The sequence below is a fragment of the Canis lupus genome, chromosome 1 (genome assembly GCF_003254725.2).
Source record: "Canis lupus dingo isolate Sandy chromosome 1, ASM325472v2, whole genome shotgun sequence".
NCBI lineage: Eukaryota > Metazoa > Chordata > Mammalia > Carnivora > Canidae > Canis > Canis lupus.
In genome coordinates, this window is record NC_064243.1 from 39,298,371 (window position 1) to 39,319,799 (window position 21,429).

General features: G+C 41.5%; 1 protein-coding gene across 5 annotated transcripts in view; it reads left to right on the forward strand.

The window, feature by feature from the left end:
- The window catches only part of SASH1 (SAM and SH3 domain containing 1), a 331,377-nt gene that overhangs the window by 164,501 nt on the left and 145,447 nt on the right, over window positions 1-21,429 (forward strand). For all 5 annotated transcript variants that reach the window (XM_049113617.1, XM_035708155.2, XM_035708154.2 and 2 more), the window contains exon 2: window positions 15,135-15,263. In XM_049113617.1, coding sequence (XP_048969574.1) covers window positions 15,135-15,263 — 129 coding nt within the window. The remainder of the gene's footprint in view (window positions 1-15,134; window positions 15,264-21,429) is intronic.

The following is a 21,429-nucleotide window of genomic DNA, read 5'->3' on the forward strand; positions in this document are numbered from 1 at the left end:
GGGGGCAGGGAGCTTCTACTCACCAGTTTTCCCAATTCCTGCCTTCTGTGACCAGAGTGGTAAAGAACCTACAGTGGGAGGACCGTTAACTCTAATGGCCTTTCGAGAATCTTTATTATCTGCATTTATGGCCTGGTTTGCAGGTGGAGGTCAGAGGGTCTAATCTGGGATATTCATTAACAGAACCAATTTCCCCACATTCATGGAACGTTCTCTCTAAAATGCATTACAAAAAAATATTTGGAATTATCAAACTAGCTCATTTATGACCAAGATAGATACAGAGAATATCTTGAAATAGTCTTCACTCATTTTTATAAAATGGGATACTACAAATACTTCTGACTTTGTGAAAGTGCTTACCTTGCAAATTACATGATTGTGCATTGCATAAAGAAGCACAACATCACCATGAATTCAGAAACACTGACATAAAAACCTGCTTCTGCTGCCATGTTCTTTCACTTTCAAACTTGAAGCCGAGAGCCAGTTCTTTAAAAGGCTGGTCTATGTAGGTGAAATAATTTTCCCTTGATAGTGGCTGTTTTGCAATATTATGCTTACTACATTTGACTTTCTCACATTTAAAAACTAATAAACTACATAAACATAAAAGTGCTAAGTGTTAAAACCAACACCTCTTAGGAGTTTGTTCTTAATAAGCTTATGTAATTAACACCTTGAACTATATATTCCATTTGTTTCTTTTGAAACCATACAAAGAGAACAGGATGATACACATACAGAATGCACTGGCATGGTTAATATTGGCTTTTTAAATTATGATGAAGTCATGGGTGTTTTAAAACCTCGCCAGTTACTTTTAAGTCTGAGAACTGAAGAGCCGATCCATTACCTAGAGAAAAATAAATCAGAGCATAAAGCAACATATAAATTGTTTGTATTTCTCTTCCCAAGGGCCTGAGCATAGGGCCTGGCACAGTGCTTGTTGATTGATATTTTTATTTATTCTATTCATCTTTGATCCAGTAAATTTATACTGGGATTCTTCTAGGCACTGTCCTAAGCACTGAACAGTGAACAAAACTTAAAAAATCTCTGCCTGTATGGATCTTATACTTTAGTTGGGGGAGAGGACTAAAACAGACATGAGTTATATGCAGACTAGTTTAGATGATGATAAGTGGGGGGGAGGGAAGAGCGAGACAGAGGTTGGGATCAGACACTGTGTGTCTGAGACGCGGGTTGCCATTGTAGATAGGGCACGCTTGGGAAGCAGGTAGTTGAGTCACCTCTGTGGCAGGTGAGGGAAGAGCAGTGCGGGCAGAGGGAGAAGCATGTTCCAAGGCTGGGCTAGCTGGTGGATTTTGGAGTGTTGGAGGAGAAGCAAGGTAGCCTGTGTGGCCAGGCAATGAGCCGGAGAGGCTCCAGATGGGGCACAAGAGAGAAGTAGGGGTGGGCATAAATGCAGTTCATGGGGGGCAGACTGCAGCCTTTACTCTGAGAGGGGCTAGAGTCCGACTAAGGCTTTTGAGCAGAAGGGCTGAGGCTCTGACTTGGGTACAAACAGGATGTCTCCGCTGCTGTGTGTAGAGGGTGCCTGAGGTGAAGGGGAGGCAGCCAGGTGTTTCATTTCCCAGTCTGAAATAAAGCTGTTGAATTGTGCTTTTTGCCAAGGGAAAAACGCAGCCCATTCTGACAGAGTCAGCATGCAAAACAACAACTAGGGGACCCTTTAAGAGACTTGCTAGTACACTTCTTTTCTTGCAGGCTTTTCCCCCACAATGTGGGAAACAATTAAAATAAAAATTTATCTTATCCACATCACAGAGAAAAAAGTGAAATTGCTCTTTTTTTATAGAGCAATTGAGAAGCATAAAACAGTTTGGGTAGGTGGTAGACATGTGACTAGTCTATAAATTTAGGAGCTTGGCTAGGAAGGAGGGGACCGTGTTCCAGCAAACACTGACCTGTAAAACTGTTAAAAGTAACAAGACTTGGCTGATAAGTACGTAAAAATGTTCATTCTTCAGTAGAAGTGAATCACTCTTTAAGAAAAATTATATGTTAGAAATTTAAACATTAGTGTTATGAAAAAGGCAGTGGTGATGTTATTAAATTCTCAGCTTGTGAGCATGTTGGACAAACGAACATTTTCATTCTAGTGATAAGTGGCTTGGTAGAATGATGTGAATTCATCATAGGTGGAGCTTTTTTTTTGTTTCTTTTAGGCATAAGATGCCTGTCAAGGTTACATTGTAACTCTATATAGAATGTGGTACATAGCAAATAAGTTTTCACTCTCAATTTCCAAAATGTTTTTAATCTATGAGTAAGAGGAGATCCATGTATTAAGGATGCTTTTTTAGAGATCTTTCACATTATATTCTTGGCAAATATGAAAGTCTCTTATGATGAAAATTGAGATCATCTTGAGAGGAAATGATGTAGTTAGGAAAGAACTTTGCTTCCCAGAGAGCTGAAATAAAAGTATGGCCTTCATGTCCTGTACTGTTTTCTATGGTTACATCCATAGATGGACAGACACCGAGATACAGATACAGATAATACTCAGCTATATGCTTGGGACAAGAAGAGTAGTTTTGTGCACTGACATTCTCTAAATTTGGTTTTTCCTATATATATTACAGGTCAGAATGTGCACAGGATAAAACCAGCGGATTTCTCGTTTACCCCACATTCACAGGGTGCTTTTGAGTTCCTAAATGAAGTCCTCAGAGCACTGAGTGTTGTTGTGAGCGTCCTTGAGATCAAGGGGATGGACCAAAGAGCAGATGTTGTGGAAGCTAGGTCTTGAAATGTGCCGGAGGAGGGTTAGGTGTGCGGTAAAGAGTTGTTTTTGGATTACTTGAAGTTTTTCCAGGGCAGTGGGTGAACTGGTTTCTCCCTGACTTTGGAAAGAAACCACCCAATTGGTGTCATGTGAACGAAGGGCCCTAAAATAGCCTACATTGTGTAGGAGCAGATAGGTTACCGTTCGACTCATTATAGTTCATTCCCAGAAAGGGAACATGCTTGCTTCCTTGGCCACAGCGTCACTCTTGTATGTGTTCTCTGACATCGCCTGACCCAGCAGCATTCCAGGTGTGTTTTCCTCCTGGTCTCCCCCATAGGGATTGAATGGGGAGGAATCAACCACGATATGTTCCTCGTGTATTCAGGGCCTTTTTATACAGTCCTTACAAAACACTTACCTTTTCTATAAGCATATGAGAAGAATTTAAAACCTTAGTGACCTTAAGGGGCACCTGGGTGGCTCAGTCTTCCTTTGGCTCAGATCATGATCCTGGGGTCCTGGAATCAAGTCCCGCATCGGGTTCCCTGCAGGGAGCCTGCTTCTCCCTCTGCCTATGTCTCTGCCTCTCTCTGTGTGTCTCTCATGAATAAATAAATAAAATCTTTTTTTTTTTTAAGACCTTAGTGACCTTGAGCCCATGGCCCCAAGGAGCTTTTCCCCATTAATCTTTTTGGTGTAAGAATCTTCCACTGGATTCCAACAAGATCCATGCCCATCAACAGGTTAAGAATTAACAGCAGTAAGTGGAAATTATTAGAAATCAATTCTTCAGATGAAGAATCCTCTACCTGGGTTTCCTTCTTGCTCTCTCACCTCCTGTGCTCCAACACGTTTGCACCAATTCTTTAGCCACCTAGGTAGCTTTTTCTCTTGGAACAGGTGAGGCTGTCTGTCTCTCCTGACTCAGACACATTGCATTTGTGGTCCCTTCTGCTTGAAAACATATTCCCCTTCACCTAGTTTTTCATTTATTGTTATTTCAAATAATGTATTTCATATTTGACTATCTCACTCTCTAGACTCAGTTACTGCTCTAAAGTTGGTGAGGACAGAGTCTGAGACTAAAAGCTCATCATTATATATGAAAATACTGAATGGATGTTAGGGGGACCCTCAGGAAGTGAGGAAATCAGTTCTCTTGGCTTCCAATCCATCCATTCTTCCTTCCTTTCTGCTTCTGATAAGACACTTCTTAGGTAATTGCTAAATATCTATTTTGATGGTGTTAAGTGCTAAGGTTACAAAAATGAGTAAGACCCAGCTCTAGCTATCAAGGACTTTGGAGTCTCCTTGGGATAACAATCATGTAAATAAGTAAAAGTCACTTTTTAAGGATGCCTTAAAATAGAAACAGAAAGTTTCAAATCTATACCAAATAGAAAATTTCAAATCTATACCAAAGTAGCATATTTTAAAGAATCCCCATATTTCCAAACTACCATTTATCAGTTGTGGCCAATCTTGTTTTGTCTATACCAGACCCCCATCTCTTCCCCCTCCCCCCATGACTTTGAAGCAGATTGCAGACATCAGATCATTCTATTTGTAGGTAAAATGTATGATTTACAGTAATGCAGTGGGACGTTCACATGACATGTAAAGTCCATTGTGAAGCATAGGCTGCTGCTGTCTGTAGGGTGAGTAGGGCGAAAAAAGGTGTTCCAAGCAGAAGAAACAGCATGGAGGAGCAGGGATGTTATAGTGCTGCATGTACTAGTTTGGTCTGGTCAAAACTGGTATATGGATGGGGAGGTGGAGCCATGGAGCAGGTCTAGAAAGGCAGACAGTCCAGATAAAAAGGCTCTTGTATTATATACAACAGACCGACTTTGTCAAGTCCTCACTGGGAGACATTAACAGTTTTCAAGATCTATATTTTAAAAGTTACAGTGGACATGGAACATAGAGCAGATTGTAAGTGAGATGAGGTTGGAGGGAGTGTGAGTAGCTGGAAAGTTTTGTCCACCACTTGAAACACTGCTAGGGTTAGGATGGAGGAATATTTTGAGACACTTGAGACATGGAGAGATATTAGGGATGTTATACTAGCATTGACTTATTTATGACACATTAGTAATAAGTTCTATTAGACATAGTGACCTCTTTGGGGTAAGTGAATGACTCCTCAGAGTCTGGTGTGGGTAGAACTGGTTGAGGTTAATCTCTGGAACACTGGAATCCAGAATGAAAGTTTGGGGAGTTGGAGACTTCATAATACCTAGGAAGAGGAGACATAGGCATTTGTCTGCAGCTAAGTAGGTGGAGAAAGAGTTTTGAGAGTTAGCAAAGTATACGTTAGAGGTATCCCAGTACTTCAGTACGGGTCATCTGGTCAGTGTCCTGAGGATTGCTGACCATCTGAATTTTTATCATAACACTAGGCAATACCTACCAGTTCTTAAAAATGTGGAACTTTGGGAGCATCACCAAAAAAAAATTAATCAACACTGCTTCTATAACAGTGAATGGTTATGAGCATAAATCCTGTTGTTAGTTTTGATCAGGTCACCAGGACTTCCAAATCTCTCTTAGCTTGCCTCAAGGAAATCAGCCATGGTGGTCAAGTCCAGTTCTGATTCCATGTGTTATCACCCTTCTAACTCTCAGATTAAGCCATGACAGAATATAATTTTATTAAAACATGACAAACTCAAATATTGTACAAAGTTTAACAACCAGAAATTTCAGGATTGTTTTGAGACTAATATATTCATTTCCAAATTTCTAGGAAATTAAAGATCATTTCATTCCCCCCCCCCCCCCCGCAGATCATCGTTAGCCAAATGCTTGAGAATGCTCATATCCTCATGATTATGTGCCAGAGGCAGCCAGAGAAAGTGCTAAGTGTGATTCATACTCCTCAAAATCTGCAAATATGGTCAGAAATTGTGACTTCATTTCCACCAAACTAGCTCATTCATTGCCACCCAACCAGCTCGCTCTGCTGTTCTTTCCAAATCTGTGATTCTATTAAGCTCAGGGCAATTTAGAAATGAGAAATGAGTTTAGTCTGAAATTGCCATCTGCTAATTCCACATGTCCATTTTGAGTGTGAATCTGTACTTGAATTTTTTTGAATTGTCAACGTTCCAGTCCTTTCCCTTTATTTTCAAGTTCTGAAGCTTCCTGTGAAATGTTCTTTTGAGCCATTGATAGCTCAACAAATTGGATCTTTCAGAGCCTTTAATTCCAAAAACACCTTACACTAAGTGCACAATCTAATAAACCCCTCCAACAGGTTTCTATGACTTAACCATTCAACTACATTAAAATAAAGACCATACTTTACGTTTTATTAATAATAAGCTTTCATGTTTCTTGATTTTATATTGTATACATAGCACCTAACATAGCACCTGGAGTGTCATAGATGTTCAATAAATATTATTTGAATTAATGAAATATGCAACTAGGTGTTGATGATTGAAGAACATATTAATTTTCTAGCCTTGGTCAATTCTTCATCATACCTGTCGGTTAATGTGGTGTCAGAGATTCCAACACCCCCCCTCCCCCCCGGAGGAATGCAGAGGAGGACTTTGTTTTATCCCATTTTATTATAGCCAAACCTCTCTGTGGTCAGGAAACTGAATTTTCATACTTTTCAAATTGCTTCTGAGCTGATAATTAGAGGTTACTAGTTTGTGCATGAGATTCTGGTAATCACGTTTTTTGCTAAAAATCTCAAAGCCTTTCATACCTTCAGGTCAAGCAGGCTGCACTGGGCCTGAGGGAGGAAGATGCATATTTCTGCTGTGCTTTTAAATCTGTTCAACCACTGATGACATTTCCCCAAGAAACCTGGGAGGATGACAAGAGAAAAATGCAGGGAAAGCCTTGGGGAAGCATCTGCTTGTAGGGGTGACCTGAGGAGGAAAGTTTGAGGTCCGGAAGGAGGCCACTGGATAGTGGAGCTCTAGAATAAGTCAGAGTACTCCCAGGATTGCAGCCTGGGAGGCAAAATACCTTCAGTGACTTCCATACTTTTTGTCATATATTCACTGGAAGATACAATTTATATTGTGATCAAGTACAGTTAGACCTACACATAACTGAGACAAATGTTGCAAGTAATAGTATCCTTTCTTCGTGTGTCATATGCCAACATTTTCTATTCTCTTCTATGCTATGCTATGTCATTAAACAAATGCTGATCTCAGATGTCTCCATTTATATTAGGACCCTGCTGGCTTAGCACTATATGAACCCAGAAGCCAGAAATGAATCATAGCAGCCATATTTTTTATTTTTTAATTTAATTTTTTAATTTTTAAATTTAAATTCAATTTGCCAATATATAGTATAACACCCAGTGCTCATCCTATCAAGTGCCCTCCTTAGTGCCCATCACCCAGTTACCTCACCCCCCTACCCACCTCCGCTTCTGCAACTCTGTTTCCGAGAGGTAGGAATCTCTCATGGTTGGTCTCCCTCTCTAATTTTTCCCCACTCAGTTTCCCTCCTTTCCCTTATAATCCGTTTCACTATTTCTTATATATTCCATGTATGAGTGAAACCATATGATGATGTCCTTCACCGATTTGACTTATTTCACTCAGCATAATACCCTCCAGTTCCATCCACATTGAAGGAAATGGTGGGTATCCGTCCTTTCTGGTGGCTGAGTAATATTCCATTGTATATATACACCACATCTTCTTTATCCATTCATCTGTCGAAGGACATCGAGGCTCCTTCCAATTTGGCTATTGTGTACATTGCTGTTAGGAACATTGGGTTGCAGGTGTCCTGGTGTTTCACTACATCTGTATCTTTGGGGTAAATACCCAGTAGTGCAATTGCTGGGTCGTAGGGTAGCTCTATTTTTAACTTCTTGAGGAATCTCCACACAGTTTTCCAGAGTGGCTGTACCAGTTCACATTCCCACCAACAGTGCAAGAGGGTTCCCCTTTCTCCACATCCTCTCCAACATTTGCTGTTTCCTGTCTTGTTAATTTTAGCCATTCTCACAATATCTCATTGTGGTCTTGATTTGTATTTCCCTGATGGCAAGTGATGTGGAGCATGTTTTCATGTGCTTGTTGGCCATGTCTATGTCTTCTTTGGAGAAATATCTGTTCATGTCTTTTGCCCATTTCATGACTGGATTGTTTGTTTCTTGGGTGTTGAGTTTGATAAGTTCTGTATAGATCTTGGATACTAGCCCTTTATCTGATAGGTCATTTGCAAATATCTTCTCCCATTCTGTAGGTTGTCTTTTAGTTTTGTTGTTTCCTTCGCTGTAGCAGCCATATTTTTTAGACTGAAGGTTGATGGTGGGTGACAGGTATTGTGGCAGCTCCCATGTGGTATCACTGATCCACTCCGACCTTACCTTGTTGGCATGAGGTGGCACCTGGACCCGCAGCAATTCCAGTTCCTGCCAGATCTTCTTCATCTTCTGGGATTCTTGAGCCAAGTGTGTGTGTGTAGATCTATCATAAAGAGTTCTAGCTTCAGTTAGAGGTCACCCCTAGCATCAGGGCTTTGGTTAATGAGAAACAGATACAGATTTTAGTTGTCTCTGTTCCAGTGTTCTTGTGGGATCAGTTTTGTTGCTGCTATTTCACACCTAGCTTCTTTCATAACTGCCAGCCTAGCAGTACTGACTTTGGACTCAGTACTAGACACAGAGGTAGCAGCCTGTATGGACTGTTTCACCAGCTTGCAGTCACCATGGCAGTTGCTTCTCTGATCCATGCTTGACCCATAGAGCCCTAATGGGTCATGATCTGCTAGGTGAATACCACTGCACTTATCCATTTGGGAATAGGAAAGAATTTAGAACTTTTTGTTTATACTTGTGTTTATCTCATTTAAAGTGCATAATTCTGTATGCATTTTTAATGTACATAGATATAATTTATATTAGTACTTATAATTATAGGTAGATCTAATACATATTTATAAATAATTATATCAAGGAAGTTCCATGCCCCAGTTTTTGTTGTTTGTTTTTGTTTTTGTGCCTCTGTCTGTGTGTTTTGTGCTGTTTGTTTTTTGGATTTTTTTTGTTGTTGAGAGAGTGCTGGGAAGGAGGGAGTGATCAATGCTGCCTGTCCCAGGGACCTTCCTCCTTCAGGAGCAGATTTATGTTAATCTGAGATCTCGATGTTGCAGAATAGCGAGGGCCTCGGGCACCAAGGTCATATTTGGCAAAGGAAGAATTAGACATAGGGCCTGGCAAGTTCTGGGTGTTTTTGGAGAGGGGGAGTGGAAGATGTGAGATCAGCCATCCAGCCACCTGCCCCGTGGGTGTGCCCTCAGGGAGGGCTCTTTGGTCACCACCAGCATGATCTAATATTGTCCTTTTAGTGTGTATTTTTGGTTGTCATGTGCAAAAAACTTTTTTCCTTAGACAAACTGTATTCCAGCTCCAAACATCTTGCAGAGATTCTGGGAGTGATACCTCAGAGAAAAAAATATTTGAGATCATTATCTCTTCAGTGAATTTCTCTATTAACATGGCAGGATGGGATAACAGAGCAGGTACAAACAGTGACATTGTTAGGAGTGAGTTGGACAGTTAGTAGTCAGGGCCGGGGTCCCCAACAAGAAAATAGGGAGCCAGGACAGCTAAGATAAAACAGTACTGACATCCTGTTTTGCAGCTTAGACAGGAGAACTCTAGCATTCTGTTTTACAGCCTTTGCAGAAGTAACTTGTGCATAAAATAAGACGAATAACCACAAGGCACTTGTCCCTATCGTGGGGAGGGGGCAGTTAAGACATATGCCCTCAGATGTCAGCATAAAAGACCATCAGCACGTGGACATGAACCTAATAGGTAGACAGATATGTGACCAAAGCCCAGATTGGCACAACTTGGCACACTTGATTGCTGAAGATAGTTCCGCAAAAGAGCTCATACAACCTGCTACATTTAGAAACTCCGGGCAACCCTTCCTCTCCGGGAGCTTTATACTATTGCTCAATCAACTTTGCTTTGCTGCCCACCACTCTTCATCTGGTCCACCTCATCATCCTTCGAAGCGGTGTTACCCAGAACCACGGGCAGTAAAGACAGAGAAATCCTGCAACAACATCTCAGAGATGCAGTGAGGCTGAACAAGGAAACAGAATTAACGTCTTTTTTATGGTAGTAGCAGTTTCACCTGAAAGGTTGCTGAAAGTGTTTATCACCTCAAAATCTTTAAAGAAGCTAATTAAGAATGAAAATGCATTGTGAAGTCATTCAAGAAATCAGGCTTCATGATTTCTTTCAGTGGATTTAGCCTGTAGGGAACTGATATACTGATAGAGCTCCAACCCTCTCCAAAACAACAGGTAGCAATGTAAATATAACGTATAATTTATATTATGCAAAATATATATGTATTTCTTACAGACAAAGAAGGTAGAGACACACTAAATAAATGAGCCAGGAGACTGTTCTCTTTCTTCCCCTCAACTTTGGGGATTCAGAGCAACACATGGAGTTTTCCCTTGGGGCTCTGTCTTTATAGATACATAAAATAGCAGGACCACAAGTTCATTTGCATTCATTTGCATGTGATCTGCATACAGCTATACAGATTACATTGTATTTCCTGGTGTTTTCAGGACTTTTTTCTTTTTTTTCTCCCTTAAAGACCGTCAAGATAATCTGAACCATAAATGACATCTGGGAAAGAAGAGAGCAAAAATAACAGAAGTTAATGATACAAATGCTTTGTTTTTCTAGTACTTTTAGTTTTCACATCTCTCAGAGACAGAAGTACATTGGGATAAATACCAGAAATACTGTTAAATCAGTTGTTGAGAGAACAGTGCTGTTTCTTTTCTCCTTAATTGCAGCAGCAGTCTACCTGATGTGAATTGTTTGGTACAAATGCCCCTTATCTCTATATTTTTATGTTGGTTGTATAAAAGAGGAGTGTTTGGTGGAAATGCATGCTATGGCTTCTTGGGAAGATTGCACAAGATTTGTCTTCCATTGACCTGCTATTGGGAGTGAAACTACAGATTTAATTTAAAGCCATACCAAGTGAAGTGGATGGCCGTATGAAAAGATGCTGTGACCTGATTTGGTAAAAAGGAAAAGGAAAGAGAACTTGAATTTGCATGGATTATATTCTTTTTTTCTTTTTTTTAAGATGAAGATGTGAAAATTCTTATAAAAAGATCATGTGGCACAAAATTTCACAATTCACTTAAAAAAATCTTTGAGGAAATAAGATCTCCCCCTTGTTCCTAAACTTGAACCCATATTGCTTCAGCCTGTTGCGTGAGAACCAAAGGTGAAAAATAAGAAGTGAAACAAATAAGGCAAGTAATCACTCCAAGGCTGAAACTGTGAACACCTTAAAAGAAAAATAAGTTTAAAAAGGAATCCATTTCAGTGTTTTAATAATTGTATTTAGAGAGTTTAAAGTTGTAGTCAAAGGTTTATTTTGTAATAACATCAGTGCCTCTTGAAATTAGCATTGTGGAGTGTTGAGTCAGACATAAACTTCACATCTCTAAAAGAGAGATGAGCGAGATGTGGTGCTATTCAACATCGGCTACATTATTTGAATTCCCTGCAGACTACTTTTGCAAACATTTCTGGTAGAAGTGAATGTTTTTACTGAATAGGACTGTGCTATCTCAAGTAGGAACAGGTTGGACAGAAATGGTGTGGAGGTTTCCAGATAGTCCTGAAAGAGCATAGATTTTGAGAGGATAAAGAGAAAATCATCTTGTGGTTCATTGATTCCATTTGATGGGGATGAGCAGGATTCCTTTCTGAGTATGGCAGACAAGAGCTACTTTTTAAAAACACATCCTTTTATTTTTTTGCCCTTCTTGGCATTTAAATCATCAAGACTGATGGAAGTGGAAATTTGGGGAATTTACTGCACATCTGGAAGGTGACTTGGGAAAACAGAAGCGGCTACGCCACCCTGTTGTAAATTATTGTCTGCTGAGTGCCAAGTAAGGAGTGGATAATGCAGCATGTTGCAGGGTGTGAAGCATTTTCTGTCTTTGGCCTGCTTGAAGAGTTGAAGAGTTACCTTTTTTTGTGTGTGTGAGCCAGAGATATATTTTCCAGGACCCCAAGTTACTGCAGAATTTTGGGTGATTTGGACTGAAAAATATGGACTTCAACTTTTTTTACTAGTGGCAAAAAACATTTGATCAGCAAGTCTGGAAACTTGAGAACCAAACAGTTGGTTTTGAAAGTGTTGCTAGGAAAAAGGGGAGAAGGTAATTCGAATAAAGCTATCTAAATAATTGAGAGTTATTTTGGAGTGGACTTGATTAACCCAAGAAGACAGTTGATTGTGTTAAGTTGTATACTTTGGCTGATGCTTTTGGGGAAGCTAGAATTCAAGATTGGCATGCTTTGGCTAAAACAGTACAATTCTTAGTGCCTCTATGAAAGAGAGAGAGGGGTTTCCATTAAAAAAAAAATGTTATTTACTTATTCATGAGAGAATGAGAGAGAGAGAGAGAGAGAGAGAAGAGAGAGGCAGAAACAAAGGCAGTGGGAGAAGTACCCTGGGATCAGGCCCTGAGCCTAAGGCAGATGCTCAACCACTGAGCCACCCAGGTGCCTCGAGGGATTTCCATTTAAGAACAGCAAGCCTAGGAAAGTATGGAGCTATACGGTGTAAGGCCTCTAACAGATTCACCCCAGTATTAGAAGATGTGGGTTTTGTATTGGGTCAGAAGTCACAGGCATGTTTCCCTTCCTGAATGGATGAAGGTAGACATTTCTGGCTGAAGATAGGATAGCATCATATTCTCGAGAGACTGGACACAATCCTGAAGGGCCCAGGAACTTCCAGGGGCCCCAGCAGTTGGGGACAGTGGCAGGATCCAGGCGGTCATTCATAAAAGTGGGTTCTCAGGGTGATGTGGCTGCCAGCCCTGTTCCCTCCACCTTCCAGCACACACATGGAAGGGAGCACCGTGGTCTTTCCCAGTATACACAAAGGGCGAGGACTAAGGAAACCCGAGGCTCTTGAAGAGGAGGCGGCCGGGGAGGATTTTGTTTCTGTGAAGCTTGAACCATAAGCGAACGAGCTAGGTTAATAGGCTGCTGCTGGGCAGCTGTGGGCACAAGCCCTCGGCTCGGGGCACCGCGCTCTCCTCGCGGTCCTGGCTGCGCTCCAGCTGGTGTTCAGAACGCGGTTCTCGTGGTGCTGGGGCGGAGGTGGGTGCGTGGGGGAGAGCCCGTGCTGAGCGGCGGGTCTGCGGGCCTGCGCTCCTTCCTCAGCGGGCGGGACGGGGAGCAGATGTGAAGTGAGGGGCCCTGAGATCTGGGCTGGCAAGCTGGGGCTTTATTTTGTCACCTGGGTGATAGGTGATTCTCAGAAGAAGGAGAGACTGTCAGCTCTGTTTAGCAAGGTCACTTCGGTGGCTGGGTTGATGGCAGAGTAGGCCCAAGTGGGGAAACGGATGGGAAGACTTGTCAGGAGGTTGTGGCTTTTCATGCTGTGGCCCCCAGGGTACGTGGTGTTGAGTTGAGGCGAGTCAGGGCAAACCTTGGGATCATGATTTGATTTATCATGTTGTATTACAGGAACATCACCTTAAGATATTCTGGTCTGGCTCCCTTCCTCCACAGTGGTTCTGGTTTCAGGCACTTTACTGACAGCAGTACAGCCAAAACCAGCAGGCTGACCACCCCTGGGCCTTTCCTCAGAGGCTCAGCAGCAGATTGCTTACCTTGACCGATGTTACTTGCCTACTGGAAACTTGACAATAAACCTATTGAAGAGGAGGCTAGGCTCCCAGCTCCTCTACTGTGTCCATCCAGCCTCCAGTCTGAGACAGACAGATAGACCGACAGACTGAGTGGGGAATAACTTTTGCCCAGACATGTTCAGATACTCAAACATCTTATGGGTCTTGTAAGAGTGCTTCTCGCCCCAGCTCTGCAATGGGGACTTGGAAGCAGTTACCAAAAGGGGAACATTTTACTGATGGGAGAGGAGGAGTTGTTTTGTTTTGTTTTGTTTCTTTTCCTAGGAAATCATTTCTTTCCATTTCTGTTTCTCCTGTCCATTGGTTGCATAAAATCAGTGAACGCAGGCTTTGGCTAGGGATTGCTTTGACCCAGGCCTCTTGACAAGGCCTGAAGAGAGTCTTTAGCAGAAAGGCTTCTGAAGAACTCTTAATTCCCAAACCCCACTTATATCTGAGTGTGTTTTGCAGATTCAGACAAGTGTTGCTGTGCGTGATGTGATAGGGCTGTGGTCTGTAAAATGGAAACCTTCTAGACTCTCTGATAAAAGTTGTGTTCCTTTGGTTGTCTTGGTAGGGCCATTTATTTATACCAAAGAAAGGACATTTGGGGGATATTAAAAGGATCAGGGGAAATAAATGTTTCTGTGAATGAATGAATAAATGAATAGAAGAAATGGCATAATTTACAAACGCATGCAGCATTTGTCCTCCCATATGTATATGTTCAGACATGCATTTAGGCATCAGTTCCCCTAAGGGAAGACTATAGCCTGAAACATTATCTTGTACTGAATATGAGTAGCTAAATAAGTTTCAAGTGCTTCCTGTGTGCCAGGTAGACTGTGTTACTTCATTACTTCTCACTGTGAGATACGTACTATGCTGTCCCAGTGTTCCCAGAGATTAGGATATCTGCCTCGGGCCATGGGATTGTAAATGGCAGCAGAGCTGAGTATAAGCCCAGGAAGGGGGGATCCAGAGCAGCTTCTGGAGTGACAGACATGCTTCCTCTAGGTGAATTTGTCACATGTACTCTTCTTGCATGTTATTCCTATTTCTTGGAATAATTCAAGGAATAGGGTTGTCTTTTCAGAGGTCTCATGGGAGGGCATGGCCCAAGTATGTCTCAGATGCAGGATTTCAGTGGTCCTCGATTCTCTGGTTCCCGTCAGAATTTCTGGGAGTGGTGTCCTGGTATCAGAGTTTCTCAAAACTTCCCAGGAGGTTCTGGTGCAGCCACTGATTGGGCTTTCAGGAGCCTCTTACCTGCTGAGTGCCTTTTCTGAAGGCGCTCTCCTGGGGCTTTCCTAGCCCTGATGGGCAGGCAGAGGTGTGGATACAAGACCATGACTTTGGTACCAGGCAGTCCTATGTTGGAGGCCTGGCTTCTTTACTTGTTAGCCCTAGGACACTTGGGCAGGCAGTCACTCAACTTCTTTGACCTACAGTTTGTTCACTTGTACAGTGAGGAAATAGGTCTTGTGTCCAATGGGTATCCTGAGGATTAGGAGGTGTCACACACAGAAGTTAGCCTGGCACATGCTCACCATTTAATGACCACCAGCTATTAGTGTAAATGCTGTGGAGAGGGGGAACCAAAAGCAGTGGGTTTCTCTACAGGTGGACTGACTGTCTTTGTTCTTTTCCTGTTTCTTCCTGTTGCCCTCCTCGCCCCCAGGATGGCTCCCTGGGAAACATCGATGACCTGGCACAGCAGTATGCAGATTATTACAACACCTGCTTCTCTGATGTGTGTGAGAGGATGGAGGAGCTCCGCAAACGGCGAGTTTCCCAGGACCTGGATGTGGTGAGTGGGTGGCACTGGGAATATGCTTCTGCCTGGCGGGGCTGCTCTGTGTCCTGCTCCTGATCCAGCACTCCCTCCCAGGCCTTCTAGCAGTCCTGGTCGTGCCAGGAGCATCTCTCTGTAAGCTGCTGTGCTAAATTGGGGTGCAAAGTTCAGGTCTCAAAGGATTAATCATCTAGCTCTCTGGTCATCAGATGGATTGAGTATTGGCTAGGATGGTATGACCAAATACTTGTATTCGGTAAACACTAGATTTTATTTTTTAACTTAAGTGAAAAAAATGTTTTCACTGTTAGCCAGCGTATAGTATATTTTTATGGATTCTAAGTGCAAATAATGTCTAGGTTAATCCTTTTTTCTTTCTTCCTTTTCTTTCTCTTTTTCTTTCAAAAACAAAATAAAATGTAAAGAAGCTAGAAACCACCCTAATCTCTCACCTGGTAATTACCATATTGGTATTTTAGCAGCCCTCCTCAGTGTTTCTCAGCATTTTTACGTTAGCAATATAATTCTTGCTTTTTTACTAAATATTTTATTATAGTTCTTCCATGTCATTTAAGAGCTCTTCATAATCACCATTTTACATGGCTCCATTCTTGCACTTAGGTGTTGAAATTCGTTTGGCTGTTTCTTTAGGACCATTATGTAGGATTAGTGCAGTATTTGAACTTGCATGTGATAAATAGTAAATAAATAATTTAGGTCTGTCTCTCTCTGTAATCTGTATATATACTAATATTTCCATGTTGTGTATTTGCTACAAAAAAATCTTACTGAAACTTCTGCATTTATAAATTTAAATTTTCATTACATATTCTATTTGGATTCATTCTGGTTCAGTGCTTTTCAAATTGTTTTATTTCACTGTGGTGACCTCAAGACCCCTTCAGGAATGTCTTCTCATCCAGACCAACTCCTTTTTGACCATCTTTTATATTTTGGGGGTAGGGCGGGGGAGGGGCCACATGGATCTCTTTTGCATAAGCGTCTCTGCCTTTAAAAACAGTTTGAAAACTGCTGATTTCACTGGAATCCTTATTTATTTATTTACTTATTTATTTCCATAAATCTGCTTAGGATAGGAATAAAAGAAAAAGCAATAATTAAGAAACTTGGAACAAAGAGTTCTTTTATGAAAACCCTTTTTATGTTATAAAGAACCTATTATATAACAGACCTACCAACTAGTTTAGGCACCTCTGTTATTCTACAACTGGACATGCTTCACTTCTACAGTAAGACTGGCATTCCTGTGTGCTTTAGTTTCTTTCCTTAACTCAACCTAAGTGAAGATTCCTTAGGTCAGGAGTAACAGTGTATCATGACTGTCAGATGATTATTGATTCTCTTTCCTTTTGTTCCTTGCCTGAGCAGTCATCAGTGGTGGGAGTTAGTACAATTGAGTTGATTGAGGCTGAGAAGCATGGGTTGGGGGCCGGGAGCCATCATCCTGGAGCCTAACATGGTCGCCCAGGCAGGCATGTGGGCCTGTCATTGCCCAGGGCATCTTTCCTATAACTCTGTCATCTGGCAGGTGTGAATGGCAGGGTTGTTTCCTCCTTTTTTAACAAAAGTAACCTCATGTGGCATTTAATTAGGCTCTCTGATTGGGGCGTAGTTAATGAAAAAAGACTTTCCCCCTTTTTTGGTGGGGGCAAGATTGTGGCTGAACAGCAACCTAAAAATTGCACCGAATTCTTGGACGTTGTAATTTTGACCTTGAATGATAGTCTGGTAGCATGCTCTGTGGCTTCCTTGGACATTGTGCCATGTGAGGAAGTGATTGCTGTGGATTGGTAGATGATCCTTGTTGTAACATGCAACTACTCTTCCCAGAATTCTAGCTGGTTAGGAGTTGGGGTTACTGTAATCACCATAAGGTGTTTAGGAACCTTGGAAGGCAGAGTCTGGCTAGGAAAGAAAGCCTGCGTGGCAGTGGGATAAATAACTTCTTCCCATTTAGACAGATGGGCTTAATTTGGTGTGCTCTGTTCCAGAGCAGCAAAAGACAGTCTGGGGAAAAAAAAACACCACATGAGCTTAATTAGTTCTCATCAAAGGTGCAGGAATGTAGTGGTGGGTAAAATTGATGGAAGCTCATCTGAGCCAGGCAGGAAACTTCGTTCATCCTTTAAACAGTAGTTAGTGAGAAAAGTAAGATCCCAGATGGGCATATTCAGGTTCTCTTTCTATGAAATTCCAGGCAAGTTGGAGAGGTAATAGGGAGCTCTTGAACTGCTGAATGCCAGGTTAGATGCCATGTGTTCCATATGTCATTCACATGGCTCAGAAATCTAGAAGTCCATGTGAGACGTGCTTTAAGGTCATCCATCATTTATTCAGACCATGTATGCAACACTAGCGACATATTGAAAGTTCCCTCTCATGGTGGTTAGCTCATCACAGATTGAGACCTGATGGGAACTCCTCTTCTTGAAGAGCTGTAACTTGCAGTCCGTGATGCTCTCTTCATTGCATTCTTTTATTTTATTGCACATTATTCCACTTGAGGACAAGTAGACAAACTTCTGTGTTCAGCTGTTTGAGCAGCTTTGGGTCTGAGGACCTGCAAGTTCATACTTCCTTTCTGTGTCTGTAAGCAGTCCCAGGAAAGCTGAATCAAGGTGGCTTGGAAAAGAAATAATCCACCAAAAGCAGTAAGAGGAATACAGCAGGAGCCTAAAGCTTTTTTTTTAATTAATTAATTAATTAATTAATTAATTTATTTATTTATTTTAAGAGAGAGAGCATGACAGCAAGGGGTTGAGGGGTAGACTCCTAAGCAGGCTCCACACTCAGCCCAGAGCCAGACACAGAGCTTGATCTCATGACCCTGAGATCATGATCTGAGTCCAAATCAAGAGTCCAACCCTGAATCTCCTGAGCCACCAGAGGCCCCACCTTAAAGCATTTTATATGGAAAAAAGTAGCATTATGTTTGATTCTGCTGTAGAAAAAGTCATTCAGAGACAGTCTTGAATACAGAGAGTTTTGAATGATGGGTTGAATCAGTTTATGACTTTATTTCATTTCAAATTCTCGAGGTGAATTTTGGCAATCGAGGGAATATTCTATAGATAAAATAGATATTTAGATATTTGAGTTTGGCTTTAAAAGTCAAAGAATGTATTGTCTTTAAGAACTAATTATTGTCAGCCAGAGAACAGACCAACCGAAAAGACATTCTGCCCACTGCAATGCTTGACTTAACCCTGAAAAATATAAGGTTTTGATAATTATGTTAGTAATTAACTTTCTGGACTGGATATCAAGCTACTTTTCCAGGACCTAATCACCCGGCTCCTGACTAGAATAAAGCACTTCCTTGATAAAGTGTTTTTGGGGCCAGTTAGTTTAGATGAAGGCAACAGAGAGTACAGATGGGTGAACATTCAACAGTATAAACAGGGATTATGATTCACATTTATAACTATGGAGAGAGTTTTTATTCAGCACCAAATGAGCCCTAAAGGAACGGTATGTCTGGACCACAGCCTTTGCCTCTGCTGGGGATTGAGACATGAGTGCTTGTGAACAGCAGGGAAGCTGCCCATATTTCCACACATTTGGCACATCTCTGAGCACTGCATGTTTTTTTGGCTGGGCAAGTCTACATTTGGAAATGATATGGCTTTCCAAGTCCATAATGGGCCCATCTCTGGTGATGCTAAGTCCGACATCTGTCAAAGTGACATGGCGGCCAGGAAAGGGACATAGGCAAGGTGGGAGATTATCACCGGCTATATCAGCCTCCTTGGCGTCTGTGAGATTTTGAGTCTGCTTGAGTATGGACAGAAAACAAGTGTGTGTGTTGTTGTTACAATATAGCTATGATGCAGAAGTGCCTAATTACAGGGGGACCCTGTTGACAACTTCGGCCAAAGCCTGGCTTGGGATCTGTGCCAAATCATGATCACATCTGTGTGTGTACCAGGACATGGGAGCCTGGGGGAGACTCATGCAGGTCTTTAGGGACCAGGGATGTAACTTAAAATATTGCATATTATAACAGACAAATGTGACATCAAAACCATTGCCGATGGTGTAGGTACAATTCTAGAGTATAACTATTATTCCTTGAAATTTTAATAATTTCACCACTTCAGATATAATTCTGACCTAATCAGAGGCAGTAAGATTGTATTTATCATGACTAGTGGTGCTTCCTGGGCTCCTTCAGACTGTACCACCCCAGCCCCAGTGGGGGTACCAGCCCCTGTGCTTGATGCAGTATGGCAAAGGGTATGAGAAATGCTGGTGGAAGGAGGTGTTGGGACTTAGGCCCTTGTTCTGGCTGTTGTATTTAGTTGGCAAGTCGTATAATCTCTCCAAGCCTCAGTTTTCCCATCTACAAAATGGGGATAAAAACATCCCATAAAGGTATTGTGAGGATAAGGTGAAAAAACTGCTATAAAGGACTTGGCAAATCATTGTAAATAACCTGTAACTGATTCTTTCCCCTTGATTCTGAGTTTAAAACCCCTCTAATTAACACTGAAGAATATCTGTTACTCATATTTCATTAATATGTATTTATAGGAGTACACACATTATCTAGCTTTTTATTTTGGCAATTACACATATAGAAACAGCAAACTATAACAAATTTCCATGCCTCTAACCCAGCTTCTACAGTTCTTAGCATTTTGACATTCTTACATTATCCTTACTTGGCACACCCACTTGATTATTGTTATTTTTAAAAAATTCTTTATGAGGTTAAATTTGCATATTGAAATGCACAGATCTCAGCTCCGTAGATCTCAGCTCTACCAAGAGGATGTAACCATACCATGCACACTCCAGCATGACATATAGGACGTAGTTACCACTTCACAAAATTCCCTCTGTCCCTTCCCAGCAAATCTTGTGTTGAGGACAGGGATTTTTGTTAGTCTGTTTTGGTCACTTCTGCATTCCAACATAGAGAACAGTGCATGGTTCCTAAGAGGTGCGTGTTAAGTATTTGTTGAGTTCATTTATTATGGAATTATTTTTTAAATATTTTATGAATATCAAACCTGTATCTGAGATCTTGTCTTTCTTTCCAGAAAGACCAGTAAAAGATGTTTTCCCCATCTACAAAGAGGTCACAATTTAGTTGGCACGAGACAAGTAAACACACTATTAAAATGCTGTGCGGGAGTACAAAGAAGAACCCTAGCCTAGTGTAGGAAAATCAAAGAAGGCTTCCTGCAAGAAGTGATACCCAAATGTGCTCATTAAGGACACAAGATTAACCTGATTTGGGGATGGGGGTGTGGATAGTGCAGAATAACTTTAAAGCAGAGGTCACAGTTTTCACAAAGATCAAAAATTAGGAGAGAAAATGTGGCGTTTATAGGCAATTACAAGAAGTTTACTGTGGCTGAAACCTAAGATATAAATGATGTGGAAAAAAAAGATACATGCTCTTCTTTCCTAGGTTCCTGGATTATTAATAATATAAAAAGATAGGATGTTCTGATTCATCACTATTCACAAGACAAAACAAAAATAATTGCCATTTCACAATGGTTGGCTGCTCGGTGAAAGTGAATTTGAGATTACACAGGGACGTGCAGACTTAGTCCAGTCTCAGTGGCTGGTGGGGGCGGTGGTGGTAGTGGGGGGACGTTCATTGACTTCTCTTTTGTTATTTGCTAGACGTCAAAACCCATGGAAAATACTTTTCCTGTGCTGCCTCAATGAATATTCAAGAAAATGATGAGGGAAGGCAAGGTTGCCCCCACCTGAGTGCATAGGCAGGGTGTTCTGAAGGAATGCTGCCCCCCCCCCCCGCCCCAGGAATATGGAAGCTCAGAAAGAAGGCAAATGTACTCCTGAACCCATATTCTTTTTTCCAAAGGATGGCAATGTGATCTGTGTGGCAAAGTGTCTTGACTTAAAATATTTAACTGCTTAAAGCCCAGCTGTTCCTCCAAAAGGCATTTGGTTTGGTTTTGTTTCATTTTGTCTTCACTGACATTACTTGCCAGCTTTGGGCTACTGTTAATTTGCAGATTGCAGGCAGAAACAGTGGGCATTAGACGTTGAATCTGAACTACATTCTGCTGTGCGATTCACATACTTGATGTCAAAATACACTGAGGCATTATGCCTTAAGCCACATGGTGATACAGTGCTCTGCTCTGGCTCTTCTCAGACAAAGTCTCATTTATTGTCA